General features: G+C 47.2%; 1 protein-coding gene across 1 annotated transcript in view; it reads right to left on the bottom strand.

Moving 5' to 3' along the window:
- The window catches only part of LOC138447989 (uncharacterized), a 314,717-nt gene that overhangs the window by 248,435 nt on the left and 47,608 nt on the right, over positions 1–18,674 (bottom strand). The window contains exon 5 of the mRNA XM_069604515.1: positions 16,437–16,535. Within this exon, the coding sequence (XP_069460616.1) occupies positions 16,437–16,535 (99 nt within the window). The remainder of the gene's footprint in view (positions 1–16,436; positions 16,536–18,674) is intronic.

Raw genomic sequence — 18,674 nt, 5'->3', positions numbered from 1 at the left:
AATTCTTGTGATTTTTCTGCCCACATTTTAAGACGTGTTAGGACCCGGTGGTATGTTCAGGGGGGTTTTAGCGGAAAAGAGGATATTACTCAAAATGTGTGCATGTGAAAAGTCTGACACTTCATCAACTAATGTCCATACTCCTTGCGCACATGTGTGTAAATTTGGGTTAATGTCCGGTATTGCAAACCAGTTAAAAAGTGCAAAATATTGCCATTTCTGAATGCAAGCCCCCAGGAAGAGCAGATTTGGACAGGGTATACCTCCTGTGATATGTGAAGGGTGCATGTAATTTTAAACAAATGTGTACCTGTGCAAATATGCCTTTTGGATCAAAAGATAGATTGTGTGTAAGTTGACAGGGGTGGGTTCTCTGTACCATAAACAGACCTCATCATGATGACACTTCATTTCATTCCCCCAATCAAGTGGAAGCGGATGAAGTGGCCAATGACAAGTGGAGAGGGGTAGGGTCTAGTGATGCTGCACACACACCCATTTTAAAAACAGATAAAAGCAGACAGACAGGACAGATAGGGACCTTCAAATCCATTTGTAGCTGGAAGCTCTGCCGGGAAAATCCATACTTTACCTCCATCAATCTCTAGAGAAAGCTGTGCAGAAAGATCCAGACTTCAAATCCATCAATCTCCAGAATCCAGAGAGAGAGAGAGAGCTGACCCAGATCACTGTGAAGTGCAGAGACCAGAGTCCAGTCTAAAACCTGACCAGATCCGTGGCGAGGCCCATTCTAATTCAAGAATATAGTGTGAGTGCCTAGCAGAACTGTGCAGAACCAATCTCTTAGTTAAAATAATATAATCCAAGCTATTTTAATCTAAGTAGAACTGCCTCCTAACTGTCACCTGTCATTTGCAAAGCTGTCACTTGTCCTTTTCTAGTTGCTAGCTGTCACTTGTCTTTTTGAACTTTAAAATTTCAAATCTGAAAAACAACCTTTATTTAATCGCTCATATCTCCGTGACCGGAGGGAATTAAAAGCATTTAGGTATATTTTTCACTTCATTGCCAGCACATATAAAAGCATTTTGGGCCTGTGTTTAAAACTCCGATCTGTAGTCTAAGCTTGCTAGGGTGAACTGAATTACATTTGATTGCATTTCTGAGAACTGTGTGCTTTCCTTCCATTTTCTTGCATTGCATAAAGGGGGGAGGGGATTGCCAGAGAAAAGTGATTACATTGTTTTGTTGAAATCATATTGAGTATTTTCTGTACTGCATTTTCATTCCACCTTGCATCCATTTGAAACCATAAAGTATTGTTGCTATCTTATCCATCCTATAACCACTCATCATTGATTATAAAGAAGTGTGCTAGTGCCAGACTATCCATTATTGATTACTGCTCAGATTCAGTGTGATATCCAATTATTAATTTATTATCAAAGTGTGATATATCTATACATTGTTTAATTTTTCAAATAAATCTTTTAAATTTGCAAAACAAACCTACTTCTTGGCTCAGTGGGGTCAGGGGGATTCTAAGAGAGGGGTGTTATATAGGGGTAGTCATCCAGAACGCATGAACTGGACATAAAGATATATCAATAAGGGTTTCCATTCAGTATCCCAGACTAGGCATTGACTTAGCTGTAGTGTTGAATTGAATCCTCTTACAAATTGGGGGCTCGTGCCGGACGTTTGGGTTAGATCTACCATTTGTGCAGATTAATACAGCGTGCCAGCTGACCAGATACACATATCCGGTCGGATCACCACGCTGTGTTACGCTGTAAAGCTCTCCTGAAAGGAACGCTCTTAGGAAAAGGTCTGTTTTGCAAAAATAAAATACAAACTTCTGTAAGTCAGGACAGAGACCAATCTCTAGAATGACAACCTTAGTAGACATGAAAATAGCCAGAGAGCACCTCTTACATAAACTATTTGTGAGAGGTGAATGGACTGAACAGGGCCAGGATGCCTGGTTGCAGGCCATCACGCGACAGGTCACTGAAACAGGGTCAGACCTATGGAGAGATCAGGGTCCATTACATGTGGCCCTGAGTGAACTATATATGGCTCCTAAAGCCAAAGATGAACACAATAAGATTGCCAGGATAGCAGCATACCTGTACCTATATATGGGAGACATGCAGGATAAATGCACTGAAAGCCAAGATCTGGCAAATAGGCAACAGATGGCAGTAGAGAAGGCCCGATCTGATCTGGCCTCTTCTGAGCAGAGGCTGCAGAGGAGCCAGGAGTCAGAAAATGATAGTAGGCAATATTTCATTAAAATAAAAGAGGATATGGGCATCCTACAACAGGAAAAGACAGACCAGGATACCAGATTTCTGGCCCTGCAGAAGGAGCACCAAGACAGTTTGGACTCCTTACTGCAGAACCAGAAAAAGTTGGAGCAACAGATCAATTTGAACAGGGCATGCGCGGAGCAGGTAGTCACCCTGCAAAGCCAGCTAGATAGAGAGAAAGAGGAGAGCAATAAACTGATTCTGAAAGACCTGGATACCCAGGCAGAGTTTGATGAGGAGCGCCAAAAAGCTGGTGCCTTTCAACGACAGAGGGACGACCTGGCAGCACAGATGCAGGCTCTCAGTCAGGAAAGAGACACTGTAGGCCAGGAAGTCTGCCACTTAAAAAAGGAAATTGAAAAAAATCACCTGGCCCTCCAGGGGCTGGGTGACCTCCAAAAAGAAAACCAGAACTTGGTAGAGCACACCAGAAGGGTGGAAGATGCTCTGGCAAGAAAGGAGCAGGCCAGTAGGGATGGGACTCAGGAGGTAAACCTCCTGCAGCAAAGACTGGCCCAGTTCTCCAGGACCAACCAGGAAGCACAGAGGGAAAATGAGGCCCTCTGTCAACACAATGATAGGCTCCAACAACAGGTAGCGATGCAGGAGAGACTGATAGAGTCTAGTAAGGCCTTGACTGAGGAACTGAAAGCACAAATGCAGGCTCTTGCATTGCAACAGGGAGCAGGGGCGGATAGAGATGAGGTCCGCTGGGAAAGAGAGACTCCTGACCATAACCTCAGGAGCCCTAACACCAGGGGCCTTCATCTCTCCCAGTCCCTGGACTCTACCACCCCCATGTCCCCTGGCGCACATGAGCACAGGGCCACAGGGATGGCAGATTACTATCCAGCTAAAAGTATAGGGCTCATAGGCCAGTACCACTCAGGAATGGAGGGGTGGGCATCCGGGTATGGGCACCCAAGTACAGTACAGTTCAGTGGGGAACCCCAGGAGAGTAGGCCCCTTAAGGGCATCCTGAAAACCTCTGCCCAGTTAGGTCAGTGGGGGGGTACCCTGCACATCCTGGCAGCAAGGAGGGATCTGAAGACTCCTCTGAGCGGTACAGGACACAGGAGACCAGGTCCCCACATTCTGCCAGCCATTTCCAGGCTCGCAGAATCCGGGAAAACCTGGAAGAACAGACGGGAACCTCGGGGAGCAGTGCCTCTGAGTCAGAAGATGAATGGACCAGGGTTACCCGAACCAAAAAGGCCAATAAGGCAAAAAGGGCCTTGCTTAAGGACCCCTTAAAGCAGATTAAGGCGATCAGGAGTGTCATCACGCCTTATCATAAGAACGCCAAGTATTCTGTTTGGGAACACTTGGAGATCTATGAGCAAATGATGGAGACTTTTCATTTGAAGGACAGCCAAAGCTGTATTCAATATGTAAAGTGGACCTTCTCCCCGGAATACTCCAGTTTCTTTGCGGGGCCGGAGGACCAAAATCATTTAAGATGGTCCACCTATAAGGCGGCCATCTTGAAACATTTTTCTGTTCACAGAAATCCTCAAGAGGCTCGCAAGGCAGCCTACAATTTGCAATGTGGGGAGGATCAGGCCCCACAAGAATTTGTGCAAGAACTGAAACGTGCTTTTGCGCAGACCACCAGAAGGGTGCGCACAGACAGTAGAGAATTCATTAATACATTTTTTCATGCCTTGCCCAAATACATAATGACCCAGCTCGTGAGGGATTTTCACGAGAAAAGATCTTTAGACTGGGTCATTGAACAGGCTACCCGGATCTATGAGGTGCAGAAACCGGTAGATAGCAAAAATAATGCCCAGAAAAACCCCAAAGCCAACAGCACCCCTGCTGCTGCCAAGGTGGCAGAGGTAAAGGTCACCCCCGTTTTAGAGTTGGAGATGGGGGGGCCTAAAAACCTACCTGCACCTAATAATGCTAGGCCCAGAAGGTCCTCGGGCCAGTCACAGACAGGGAGCCAGGGAGGCAGCCCCACAAATGGGGTCCCTCGCTCTCCTGATTATGTAAGTCCCCGTTACAAGGGAAATCGACCCATCCTGGGTTATGTGTGGACTCCCCCAGCCCAAGGGGGGGGATCCAACCGAGCACCGAACCCAGGGAACTTCCCTCCAAACTTTCCACAGGAGGGCAGAAATTTACCAAACCCTGGGCAGAACTTTTTCCCCAGATATCCACCCGACTTTCAGCCCCAAAACCATCCATCCTTCTTTCCCCAATTCCCTGAGCCCAGACCACTGAATCCGGGAGAGGGGAGGCCAAGGGTGGAGGGATACCCAAATCTTCCCAACCCGGGGTATTACCAGAGGAGGGACAGCTACCCTTCCCGGGATCAGCCCAGGGGAGAAAACAGGGCCCCGTATCAGCCTGAGCGGGTTTCCCAGTTAGAACGCCAGGTTCAAAACATGGCGCGGGATCTGGGTCACATACTGAGGGCGCAGCAGAACCCTCAGAACGGCATGCCGGCGCAGAACGCACCCAACTCTGGACCTGGTGCCCCAGAACAATGACGGGGGCAGCACCCCGATAACTCACCGGTTCCCAGGGAGGAGGCACAAGGGGAAGGGGGGTGTAAAGCCTTGGAGGAAGCTTCCTTCCTCACTTGTAAACAGCCCCTGGAAACCCAGGAACCGGAAACAAAATCTCTTGCCCCTGAAAGTCTGCCTCCTAAGGAGCAGAGGGGGGTAGGAGAAACAAAAGACCCAAACAGACTCAGTTTGAGGAGGAGGTACAAATCTTCCAATTTGAGGGAGAGGGATCCTCAGAGGATCCTGGGAAAAGGATCTTCTCCTTCAGAGAGGGGGGAACTCCTCCCAAAGAAAAATGGGTCCCTAGGGATGCAAATCCAGACTGGGGAGATGTGGAGACTGAGCTACCGCCGCCCACCATCTCATCCCAGAACCAACAGCATGAAAATCCCCTGGTTCAAACCCATCCTGGTGACTGCCTCCAAAAAGGGGGGGGCGGCCCGGAACCGGAGCCAGGGGAACCCACAATGGTTCTGATCTCCAGTTGCCAAATTTTTCTTTCAGATTCCCAAGGCTCTCCACAGAATTCTGCCCAAATCTCTTCGCTGGCGATGTCCAAAACCAGAAAGTTAGCCCATCAGTTGTCCAAAAATGTGCATTATCTGTGCCCCCTTGAGGAGAAGGAGGGAAGATACTATGCCCCGGTACAAGTACAGGGGCAGGTAACAATTTTGGCACTGGTGGACACGGGATCTCAAGCTACCCTTCTGTCCAGAAGGGCCTTTGATGAACTGAATGCAGGAAGGGGAGAGAATTACCAAATTCCTCTCACCTCTCTTGCTGGACAACTCCAGAACTTTGACGGGAAGGAAATTCCTGTCGAGGGGACTGCAGACTTGGACATTAAAATTGGGCGACACAAGTTGAAACACCCGGTCATAGTAGTGACTCCAGAGGGCACCCCTTGTTTACTGGGGAATGACCTCCTGAGGAGGTTGTCACCCTTAATAGATTGCGTAAACAAGGTCCTCTGGACCCAGACTAGCCGACCAATAAAATTAAAACAGAGTGTCAACCATGTTAGTTTAAACGGCACCTGCCACATGGTTGAACAAAAATCTGACCAAGTAGAATTTCACTTCCAGAATAACCAGATTCCAGACGTGACGGTAATAGCAGTAGGACAACAGACTGGTGATGGGGGGTCCTCTCTATTTCTGAAAATCAACCTTCCTTCCAGTCTAAAGTGGTACTCCACGCTGGAAGGAAACACTCTGAGATTCTATACTAATCCACAATCAGAAACTCCCACTCCAATAGTCCAGAAAGATGTGAAATCAGCTCAGAGCCTGGCTGATATTCAGCAAATTGGAGAGCAGTTGTTCATCCCTGTTCAGTTAAATGATGGGAAGGACTCTGTTCTCGCTCGAGTGTGCGTGAACAATGGTAAGAGCTTCATCAGCGAAGCCATGTTTTGCCAACTCCCAAAAGATCCAGCCATTCCCACCTTTAAACTGATAGACAAATGGGAAATGGACCTGGAAGCACCTAATTCCAAACATCTCCTGCCAAGCAGGTGTATGCTCAAAATCTCCATTGGCAACAAGAGCATAGTCCACAATTGTTGGGTCGTGCGAGACGTCCCTGCCGCCTTTTACATAGGCAGTGACATTCTCAATCACTTTGCCATTAGTTTGGACCTAATAAACTTCAAAGCTTGGTCCCGATTAGCGGATAATCCCATGGGCTTTGATGATCCAGAAAAAGCATTTAGGTCAGCTCAATTGCTACCTTATGCAGTTGAAATTCAGGTTAAAGAGGAAGTCACCATCCCAGAAAGGACCCGACAATTCTCCCGGGAAGTGAAAGTTAAAAGGGGACAAGAGTTGAAAAACCCTGATGCTTACATACATCTAAATGCTTCTCTCCAACAGCAAGGGTTGGGGGTAAACCCAACTCCATTAGTCAACATAGAACATGACACCATTCCAATAGAGGTGGATAACAGCGACTCAAAGAGTATTACTCTAGCCGCAGGCACCATTATTGGAATGGCGGTTGATGACCGACACTTCTCCATTGATCTTGGAAATGAACTGTTAGGACCAATCCCCAAGGACTGTTTTGACAGTGACAGTAATGACAACGCAACACCAGACAGGATTTTTACCCAGCATGGGGGGAACTTCCTGGTGTACACGTCTTGCCCTTATGGTAAGGAAGATGTGACTTGTGACTTCAGGAGGGATGAGGTGATTTTCCAGGTCCATGAGGGCTGCCTGTCCCACCTGAAGCCTCCAGTCCAAATCAGCACTCTGACCAGGGACTTCTCCACCCAGCTGGAGGAGGCCGCTGAAATAGCCAAACCAGAAGTCTTTCCAGGCTTCAGGCAGATGGTGGAAGAGAGAGTCAACCTAGCTGACGCCTGTGTGACTCTGGAACAGAAGCAAAAGTTGAAACAAGTTTTCTTGGATTTCCAAGATCTCTTTGCGGTAGACTCATATGACTGTGGTCGCACTGACATCCACACAACAACAATCCCCACGGACCCTGGCATGACTCCTGTGTTTGTGAAGCAATATCGCTTGCCTCTCGCATCAATGGAGTCCCTTACTGAAATAATTAAGAACCTTGAGTCCCGGGGAATAATCCGTCCAGTCCACAGCACCTTCAATAATCCGGTGCTGGGAATATTGAAGCCAAACGGCCAGTGGAGACTCTGCGCCGACCTCAGGGAGCTCAACAAACGGGTCCATACTTCCCGATGGCCTCTTCCCTACATTGACCAAGGGCTGGCCCAGATCCAGGGGTCACAGGTATTCACTGCAATAGACCTGACCAATGGATACTGGAATGTGCCTGTCAGTAGGGAGGACCAATACAAGCTGGCTTTTACCTTTGGGGGCCAGCAGTACACATGGACCCGGACTCCCTTCGGATACCTTAACTCCGGTAATGAGTTTAACATTTTCCTACATAAGGCCATGCCCGACCTGGGTGCGAGGGGTAACCTGGCTTATGTAGATGATGTCCTCATCAAAAGTTTATCTGTGGAGGAACACATAGCGGAGATCCGTTATGTTCTGACGCAGTTGAGGGCCGCCGGAGCAAAACTTTCCTTTCAGAAAGCACAGTGGTGTAGAACCCGTGTTAATTTCTTGGGGCATGAGATTACTCCTCAGGGTCTCTGTCCCCAGGAAAAGAAAGTGGAAGCACTTCAGAAACTGAAAGACCCCACAACTCTGCGAGAACTAAGGAGCCTCCTTGGACTGACTAATTATAGCAGAAAGTTCATTGAGGGCTACGCAGAGATCACCAGACCCCTGATTCATCTCCTGAAGGGGGGGTCAAGTGGGAATGGGGTCCAGAACAAGCCGAGGCAGTAAAACAACTCAAAAGAAGCCTCTCACAAGCGCCCTGCCTAGCTTACCCTGTCAGAAACAAGGAGTTCTTCCTGGAGATGGGGTTCTCTAATACGTGCTTGACGGCAGTATTATACCAAAAGCATGACAAGGTCAATAAAGTAATCTCCTATGCGAGCAAAACTTTATCCTCTGTGGAGGAAAAATTCAACGATTGTGAGAAGGCACTCCTGGCAACGGTGTGGGCATTGAAGAATTACCGCCCGTTTATCCAGGGGGAACACATCATAGTGGAGACTCCACACCAGCCTTTGCAATATCTCCAAAGTGACAGAATCCGGTCCGGAAATGTGAGCAATTCCCGAATTACTTCCTGGATTCTGTCAATGCAAGGCTTTCCTGTGGAGGTCAGATATGGCCAAAACAAGAAGAGTCCCCTCGCGCAAAGTCTGGCTGACTTGCATGATTGTGCCAGAGAAAACTGTCTCGAGGACGAAAGTCTAAAAATCAAGGACAGCACGGAGGCATACCTTAATTCCCCACACAAAGTCTTTGAAGAGGACAAGTGTGAGGGAATGCCCACTGTCTATGTGGATGGATGCTCTTACCATGTTGACAACAACGGGGAGAAAGAACTGGTGGCCGGCGTAGGGAATGCATGGGTGAATGAGTTCCCAGAACCCTCCGCTGGATACAAAATTGGTCCCCGAAGTAGTCAGGTGGCAGAATTGATGGCTGTGCATCAGGCCATCCTCACTGCTGTCCAGCATCAACTCCACGAACTGGTCATAATCACAGATTCGGGTTATGTACGCAACGGGTTTGTGGAGCACCTGGTTAATTGGAAAACCAGAGGCATGTTATGTGCTAACAACAAACCCTTGAAACATGGGAAGTTGATCCAAAACATTGATGATCTGGTCACCTCGAAAGGAATGACCATCTATTGGAAGAAGATCAAGGGTCATTCCAAAATAGAGGGACCAGACAAAACTGGAAATGACTTAGCTGATCAGCTGGCCAAAACCGGGGCCATCCAAGGGGATCTAATTGAGATTGAGTCCCTGTTGGGGGAAATCCAGGTCACTGCTATCACTAGGTCCCAGACAAATGCTCACAACGACCTTTCAATTGCACAATGGAGTAAGGAGACCCCTGATGCTGATTTGATTACAGCTCAGAAGGGGGATCCAATTATTGGTAAGTTTTACCAACACCTTGAGGACCCTGAGAACTTTCCCCTGACGGATACCGATTACATTGGGAAAGAGGACCTAAGAGTGTTGATGAAATGTCCAAAAATGTTCCGAATCCAAGACGGTTTGTTGGTAAGGAAATCCAAAGCTGGCCATGACCAGTGGGTGGTTCCTACCTCATTCCGAAGCTTGATGTTAAGTCACGCCCATGATGCGGCCACCGCCGGTCATAGGGGGTTTCACACAACATTGGAAATCTTAAGAGAGGTTGCATACTGGCCACACATGGGGCAGGACCTCGACCAATACTTGAAGGGGTGTCTTGTGTGTGCACAATTTCAGCCATCATCCCTCACGCATCGTACGCCTCTCCAAAAGAGGGGGATGACACTGCCTTGGTCAGATTTACAAATCGACTTTGTAGGCCCTGTGATTCGCTCTGCTAGGGGGAATAAGTACATGTTGACTGTGACATGCTTGTTTACCAAGTGGGTGGAATGTCTCCCAGCCCCAAATTGCAAGGCAGAAACCGCAGCTGCCCTGATGATTAACCACATCTTTTCCCGTTTTAGTCTACCTCAAAGGATTGAGTCAGACAGGGGTAGCCACTTCACCAGTGAAGTAATGACAAAGATGTGGGAGATACTGGGGGTCAAAAGGAAGTTGCATATTGCTTACAGGCCAGCTTCTTCTGGGGCAGTAGAGAGATATAACCGAACCATTGTGAGCATATTAAAGAAGTTTGTGGCAGATTCTGGGCCAAGTTGGGATATCCGATTACCTCTGGTCCTAATGGCCATCAGATCTACCCCTTCATCTGCAACCAAAATGTCACCATTTGAGTTGATGACTGGGCGCAAGATGGTACTTCCTCAGCATTTGCTCTACAGGACCCAAGAGCAGACACTGATAAATGCCTCCACAACTCATGAGTATGTGGAGAATTTAAGGAAACACCTCCAACATGCTTTTGCTTACGCTCAGCGGAATCTAGAAAGATCGGCTGATAGCATGAAGACCCATTATGACCTGAAAACTTCCAGGAAGGAATATCAGGTGGGAGACCGGGTCTATCTATACAACTTCCAAAGGAACCAGGCCAAGCAGCGCAAATTTTTGCCTACATGGAAGGGACCCGTTGAGATCATCGACAAGATCTCCCCTGTGGCCTACAAAATCCACATCCCCAAAGGTCCTTTGGCAGCGGGGGAAGACAAGTGGGTCCACATAAACCAGTTGAAATGTTGCCATCCCAGGCACACTCTGCAACAACTGGAGGAATCCTCTGGAATCCTAGCGGGTACTGTCTCAGACTAATTGAGTTCCAACCATAAAACATACCACATCTAGTCTCTAAAATATTGTGATTTGCATGAAACTGTCTCTTAGTTATACTGTTTTTTTTTTCAAAATAAGAATGTAATGTTTCGTTATGATGAAATGCATATGCTGCCCCACTATCTCAACAGTGGTGAAAGAAATGTCCATGATAGGTATTGCCGCTCTTCCTTTGTCGTCCTAGGAGAAAGAAAACCTGGAGACCGGCCAAGGAGGATGATCCGGAGACTGGGAGGATGACGCAAGGGGGCCCAGTGTACCGCCCAATATTCCCATCAGGACCGGCAAGGAGAACCGATCGATCCGACCGGATGGAGAAAAAGATGCTGAACTGTGCCATCTATTGGAAGAAGATGAGGAAACATCCCAGGTCTTGCCAGTCCCATCAGTGAAACAGAATGACCATCGCAAGAGGGGGGCTTGTGGGATGTTTTTATCCACGCATCCAAGCCCTACCTCAAAACTGTGCAGTACTGACATGGAAAACATCATGATGGCCAGAGCTTCCCAGAAAATGCACAGGGAAATGCATGAAGAATAGGCTGCCACTCATTTTTGCCGATGTTATGGGCACAGAAGGACACTGCCTAAAACCACCATTGGACTACCCACACAGTAGTCTGAAACCATTGGGAATGGCAATGCTGATTGCCAAAAGCAAACCCATGACTGTTGGGAATTCACTTTCTTAAATCCCAAAAAGGGGTGCAGTACCAGTACTCACCACTATCCAAAAGCCGGCGTTTTAAAACAACACCAGATTTTACTTTTTGTATAAAACTGAATAAATGAACCCAAAGCAGGCCAAAGAAAGACTTACTGAGAGGTGGATCCAATGTAAAGTTATATTCTGAAGTGACTTGAAGGTTTATAAGAAGACTGGCTGAGCTGTGGATTTCAGCAGTTTAAGTAGATTTGGACTGAAAGACACTAAAAATCTAAATGTTTAAATTGACTGAGTGACCTACTTTTGAGTGTCACATAGGTTTCAATTGTTTAAATGTCATAGTTTTAAACTTAGAATCAGCATTCTAGCTGCATATGTAAAAATGTTTAGTTTTATTTGAATGCAGAAAACTGGGGAACAGAAATGACATGTAGCTAAAAACTGGCTTAAAGAGATTCCAATTTTGCCTGGCAACTACCCCCCATCAGGAGTGAAACTTGAGTCACAGCTGTGTTCCCAGGCCTATCTGCCTTTTTCTGGCCACACTAAGGATATGCCATCTCTCTGATAATTGAATTAAGGGGAGCCCCCACAGAATACAGGAGCTCTGAACAATGCAACCCCCTTCACCCAGGCAGATGGTTTATTGCAGATGTCGTAAATGTAGCTTCCTCCTGGAAGGGAAGGGGAGGGGCACTGCCTGTGAGAGCAAGCTGGCTTGGCAGAACTGGAAAAACCAGAAATTCAACCTTGTACTGGGGGGAAACCACACCCCTTTGGGGCCAGAACATAACTCTAAAAAGATGAATAACTCATAGTACGGACTTGTGAAAATGTTATAAATGATACCATAATTCTTGTGATTTTTCTGCCCACATTTTAAGACGTGTTAGGACCCGGTGGTATGTTCAGGGGGGTTTTAGCGGAAAAGAGGATATTACTCAAAATGTGTGCATGTGAAAAATCTGACACTTCATCAACTAATGTCCATACTCCTTGCGCACATGTGTGTAAATTTGGGTTAATGTCCGGTATTGCAAACCAGTTAAAAAGTGCAAAATATTGCCATTTCTGAATGCAAGCCCCCAGGAAGAGCAGATTCGGACAGGGTATACCTCCTGTGATATGTGAAGGGTGCATGTAATTTTAAACAAATGTGTACCTGTGCAAATATGCCTTTTGGATCAAAAGATAGATTGTGTGTAAGTTGACAGGGGTGGGTTCTCTGTACCATAAACAGACCTCATCATGATGACACTTCATTTCATTCCCCCAATCAAGTGGAAGCGGATGAAGTGGCCGATGACAAGTGGAGAGGGGTAGGGTCTAGTGATGCTGCACACACACCCATTTTAAAAACAGATAAAAGCAGACAGACAGGACAGATAGGGACCTTCAAATCCATTTGCAGCTGGAAGCTCTGCCGGGAAAATCCATACTTTACCTCCATCAATCTCTAGAGAAAGCTGTGCAGAAAGATCCAGACTTCAAATCCATCAATCTCCAGAATCCAGAGAGAGAGAGAGAGCTGACCCAGATCACTGTGAAGTGCAGAGACCAGAGTCCAGTCTAAAACCTGACCAGATCCGTGGCGAGGCCCATTCTAATTCAAGAATATAGTGTGAGTACTTAGCAGAACTGTGCAGAACCAATCTCTTAGTTAAAATAATATAATCCAAGCTATTTTAATCTAAGTAGAACTGCCTCCTAACTGTCACCTGTCATTTGCAAAGCTGTCACTTGTCCTTTTCTAGTTGCTAGCTGTCACTTGTCTTTTTGAACTTTAAAATTTCAAATCTGAAAAACGACCTTTATTTAATCACTCATATCTCCGTGACCGTTTGTGCTAGAGACTTGCAGTAACTTTCCTCTGAAAGCTGGGAATCGTGGCTTTTCTAGGAACCTAGAACCGCATTCCTACCCCCTATTGTTACCGCGATTTGCAAATTTCTCCACGTGTAAAAATCTGCTGCTGCTTGCCTTCCGTTGCAAAAAAATTCGTTTGCAACCTGACAACCATTATAGAGCATTGCTAAAGTGATCCTGAACTTATTCAAAGCATATTTCACTCACCCTGAACCTCCTAGAGGGAATTAAAAGCATTTTAGTATATTTTTCACTTCATTGCCATCACATATAAAAGCATTTTGGGCCTGTGTTTAAAACTCCGATCTGTAGTCTAAGCTTGCTGGGGTGAACTGAATTACATTTGATTGCATTTCTGAGAACTGTGTGCTTTCCTTCCATTTTCTTGCATTGCATAAAGTGGGGAGGGGATTGCCAGAGAAAAGTGATTACATTGTTTTGTTGAAATCATATTGAGTATTTTCTGTACTGCATTTTCATTCCACCTTGCATCCATTTGAAACCATAAAGTATTGTTGCTATCTTATCCATCCTATAACCACTCATCATTGATTATAAAGAAGTGTGCTAGTGCCAGACTATCCATTATTGATTAGTGCTCAGATTCAGTGTGATATCCAATTATTAATTTATTATCAAAGTGTGATATATCTATACATTGTTTAATTTTTCAAATAAATCTTTTAAATTTGCAAAACAAACCTACTTCTTGGCTCAGTGGGGTCAGGGGGATTCTAAGAGAGGGGTGTTATATAGGGGTAGTCATCCAGAATCCATGAACTGGACATAAAGATATATCAATAAGGGTTTCCATTCAGTATCCCAGACTAGGCATTGACTTAGCTGTAGTGTTGAATTGAATCCTCTTACATCACAGATGTTTATTGATTGACAAAAGAGGTGCAAAGTATTGTGGCAGATCAGAATCAGGAGATGGACAGGATGGCATTTTGACTGAATCTTTCTTTATTAGAACACACACATCAGGCCTAAGCTGTCCCTAAGCCTATGTTTCTCTGGCCTACTCTATAATGTCTAAAGGGTGCTTGTCAGAAGGACTTACACATCAAGAAAAGTCCTGTATCCAGAATCCTACGCTAACCTGAGTCCTGTCCCTACCACTACTAATAGGAAAAAAAACATAAATGAAACAAAGGTACAGTTAGGGTCCTTGCCCAAACAAAATAACTGTAGCTTGTTTTTATCCCCCAAGGTGTCTCTTTAGCAAAAGGAGCTCCTCGCCCAGATGCACAGATCAAGCATGTGTATTGAATGTCTGTTCAACCTCTTTCTCCTAAGGTTGGTTGTCAGTCTATGGTTTATCTACTTCTCTCTGGTTTACCAGGATTTAATCTCAGTCTCTTGTCTTCGTTCACACTTTGGAACCCCTGGCCCATATGCCCACTCTAGGTATTCTCCTTGTGTTCCCCACCAAGGTAACTCCTGGCACTCTCGCCAGCTGGACACCTCCTGATCTTTACCCTGATTTGGGGGGCTTTTTCCTGTCCCCCCCACCTAGGGTGTCTCTGCTCTCTCTCTCTCCCCACCGTGGGGCCTTGTTCCTTTCCCCCCACCTTAGGGTCATGTTTCCCTCACCCCCTCTTGGGGTCTCACTTCACTCATCCCACCTTGCGGTCTTGTTTTTTGTAACCTGCCTTGGAGTCTTGTCTCCCTCACCCTGTCTTGGGGTCCTGCTTCTCTCTCCCTGCCTTGCGGTCCTGCTTTTCTCACACCCGCCTTGGGGTTTTGTTCCTTTCACCCTACGTTGGGGTCCTGTACTTCTCACCCAGCACTGGGGTTTTGTGGGGCCTCGCCGGCCTCGTCCCCATTCCCTGGAGCTACCACATACCCCTGGTTTCCAGGCAGTGCTCCTTGGGAGAGTCTGTGAGTTCGACCAATGTAGCGCTGCCGCTTTTTGCCTCTCCATAGTGTTCCATAGTGGGTGCAGCTACCCTCTCTGCCCACTGGCATCCAGTGGGGCTCTAACTTTAGCTTTTCAGTATGGTGGTTGTCAACTTCATGGTCGGCATCCACTACTCAGTACTCTTCTGGGGCGGGCACTTTTGGCTCCTGGCCCAGCAAGGGTCAATAGGGTACTGCGGGCTCGGCCGCCACAGGGTCCGCTGGGCTTGCTGTACGCTCCCTCTGTCCTGCCACGCCTCCCACGATAAGGTCCACAGACTCCTCCAGCTCTGCAGGTCTCTCCCCACCACCCATCTCCAATTCTAATTGGCTCCCTATCCCCCTCTCTGCTACGGGGTTGGATTATCCACTGTTCTCCCGTCCCAAGTGAGGACGATGCATACAAAAGGTCAGACACCATACCAGCAATTCGTACAGGAAGTTTCAAATTATCATACAGTTTAACGCCCATAGAGCCAACAAAGATATTGGGCTCTTGAGATAAGGGAGGATAACGTATAGACCATGCTAGTGATTTCCAGTCCTCTAAGGGGGATGACCCCCAGTGGGATCCCGCTTGGCCTATCTCCTAGGGGGTGTTAAGCTTAGCGTACTCACCTCCATAGTCCTAAAGGGGGTCCCTCCCACTTGGGAGAGGTGACAAATTCCCTGGATTCATCATAGTATGTTGTTTATTTGTTTTGTTATTGGATCTGCCCAAATCCTTAGGAGCCACCAAGCAACATAATTACTGGACACATGGTTTTAGAATTTCTTTTAAAACTTTTATGCTGGTAATTCATACTTCTGAAACCCAAGAACTAAATAATCTAATGCTAGAACTTAAATACATGTCCGTGTGGAAAAAGGATTCTTCTGAATTGATGGAATTCATTTTTTAACTATATTACTACAATGAAACCATCATGATTGTACTGTGAAGCTCATTTCCTATGGCATGATACCCTTACCCGTAAGTGAGGCTGCCAGGTAGAGGATGTGACTAGCTATGACCATAAGGTTTGTTTTCTAAGCAACATACGTGTTCGTGAACATCTTGCAAGCAATGTTGTGAATTAGGTTAACAACTTAATTTGTGCACTGGGCCACACCCACGCCCTAAACAATAAAGCCATGGAAATCAGAATGCGTCTATCTATTTGTAGGTGAGAGAAGCTGGACAGTGCAATAATGCATTTCTCAGCTCCACAAAGTCACTGAGAGCACACCTGGCACCTTATAAATCACCAATACATGTATAAATCAATGTGTCTGAACCTTTGTCTGATGTTGCTATGGTGTTTCTGAGTCGGTTATTGAAATTCCAGGTTCCAAAATACCCCCTTGCTGAAGTGGTTGCATTACCCAGTCCTCACCTGCAGTGGGGATCATGAGCAGTCTCGATCCCCTGTAGGTATAAACCGTAGGTCATGTCCGGACTCGAAAGAACCACTTCTGCTGCATCAGCAACAACTCTGTGGGAGAGAAGGAAGACATTCATTGTGAAACCTTCAGAGAGACGAACATCTTCATTGTTATGTCAAGGGCCCACTTTCATATGAGTCAGTGGCATGCTCTATGTAATTAAATCATCCTCATTTCAAAGGTGGTAACTTTTGTCGCCTCGGTTTAAGCCACTGTGGTTGGCCCTTTCTTTTTGTTAAAGGTGTTCAATCCATGCCCACACTTCCTTCCCCATGCCTCTCACCTCTGCACAGCTATGTATACATCTGACCCACTTGATTAAACTGAGTCAACCAAACCTACCATGCTCTAAATTAGGATGGTGTAACCACTGCCGACCCTCTGGCAGCTCAATGTACTAAACACGGCTGGGCTAGATTAACAAACAAAAGGAAAAGTGTAGTTCTTTCAACTAATGAAATGCTGATGGTCCCTTGAGGGTTTTCCAGTGTCAACGCCCAAGAAGGATCTCATTCATGATTGCCCTACCAATTGTCTGGTACATTTGCTGCCTACAAGACAACACACTGGTGCAGGATGCAATTCTTAGTCTGGTCGGGCATTACAATTACTGGAGGCAATTATTTTCACGTGACTGGCAGAAAGATTCCAATATACACTGTAGTTGGATAAGCTGGAGGCTGGTTGAAACATTGGAATTCAAGACCATTGTACATGTGAACAACTAGACTGTGCACTGAAGCTATGAAAAGAATATCCTTTTTTTCTGAAACTGTGTCTGCTTGAAATGTAATTTACCTGCACTGGCTATGAGAACTGCTACCCAGTGTTTGAGCATATGTCTGTTGCTTTCCAATTGTACTGCCCTGTAGATAATGGGGCCACCCATGCAGGACTGAATTCCTTGCATAGTTCTTCCCACAGCCGATAGACTTTAAAGTGGGAGCATATCTTCGGATTTTCGTACTTTCTCTGTAAAAGTTACGTCCACCTTCAGGTTTCATTTTCTTCTGCATCTACCATCCCAGCATAATATTTTGGATTTTGTTTCACTAAAACAGAATTTCATTAGAACTGAAATATCGGTTGGCCACCAGGGGGCGCGCGGATGCAGACCTTGTCCGCGTGAGCTCCCGTCGCACGGTCCCCTAAATCGGATTGAGCCCCCGTTTTTAGGGACCCCCCCGGACTGGAATTGGGCGCAGGGGTGTTGGAAGGGCCCCCCCGCAATACAGCGAAATCCCGACCAAAATCGGCCAAGAACTCCTGGAGAAAAAGCCCTGGGCGTTTCGCTCCGGAAACGAAACCAACAGTGCCCAGAACGAGCACCACGCCGCAGTGCCCAGAGTCCCCGGCAAACCTTGCGCGCTTCGACCCACGGTGTGGGGGCAGCGCCCAGACACCCGCGCACCCCACCCTCGCGGGAACGACCCGCTAGTGGAATCCGTGATCACTAGCACAAAGCGGGCGAAGAACCTCCTCGCGACGCGGCTCCAGCGAACCCCACCGAGACACCAAGTAAGTGCGCACATTGGCACTCCCCGCCTGCTCTCGCACGACCCCACACTTACAATCCGCCCTCCCCGCCGAGAAGCGAACTAGCCCAGAGCGGTGGGTCGAGGCCCCCACACGAAGCAGCATAGACCCCGGAAACCCTGCTGCGCCCGACTACACTGGAGCTTCAACCACACAGGCCTACACAAGCAGGGCCCCGCTCTTCCAGGCCCACGGCACCTGCGGCCTCCCTGCGCCACACGGACAGAAGGTGGTCCCCGGTCCACCCGGACGACACCAGGCCTCACAGAGTGGACTCGACTTAGCGCTCCTGTCCGGACCCCACCAGCGGAAGGCCCTCACCACACAGCCAAAGAATATAGTCACAAGGAAGGGGACCCACGGCCCGTTGGGACGAACCTAACACAGCAGGACCCGCAAGAAGAGGGTGATCCCAAAACATGAATGCTTTACAGATCTACTGAATGCCACGACTCTAGGGCACTACATGGGGGGCACTCTCTAGACCTAACTCTCCTTAAACACACTGGAAAAACTGCCTTGTCACACACCGCTGGGGGAAAGGCCCCCTGATTCATCATTGTCCTCTCAGGCATACCAGTGACTCCAAGAAAGATACAGGGGCGTGTGCCTCCTCAGCGGTATCCACAGTCTTACCGAGCGAACTCATCTAA

The sequence above is a fragment of the Ambystoma mexicanum genome, chromosome 3q, assembly GCF_040938575.1.
Source record: "Ambystoma mexicanum isolate Mex_15411 chromosome 3q, UKY_AmexF1_1, whole genome shotgun sequence".
Lineage (NCBI taxonomy): Eukaryota > Metazoa > Chordata > Amphibia > Caudata > Ambystomatidae > Ambystoma > Ambystoma mexicanum.
Note: the sequence above shows the minus strand (reverse complement) of the source record. Positions and strands in the feature narration are given on the sequence as shown.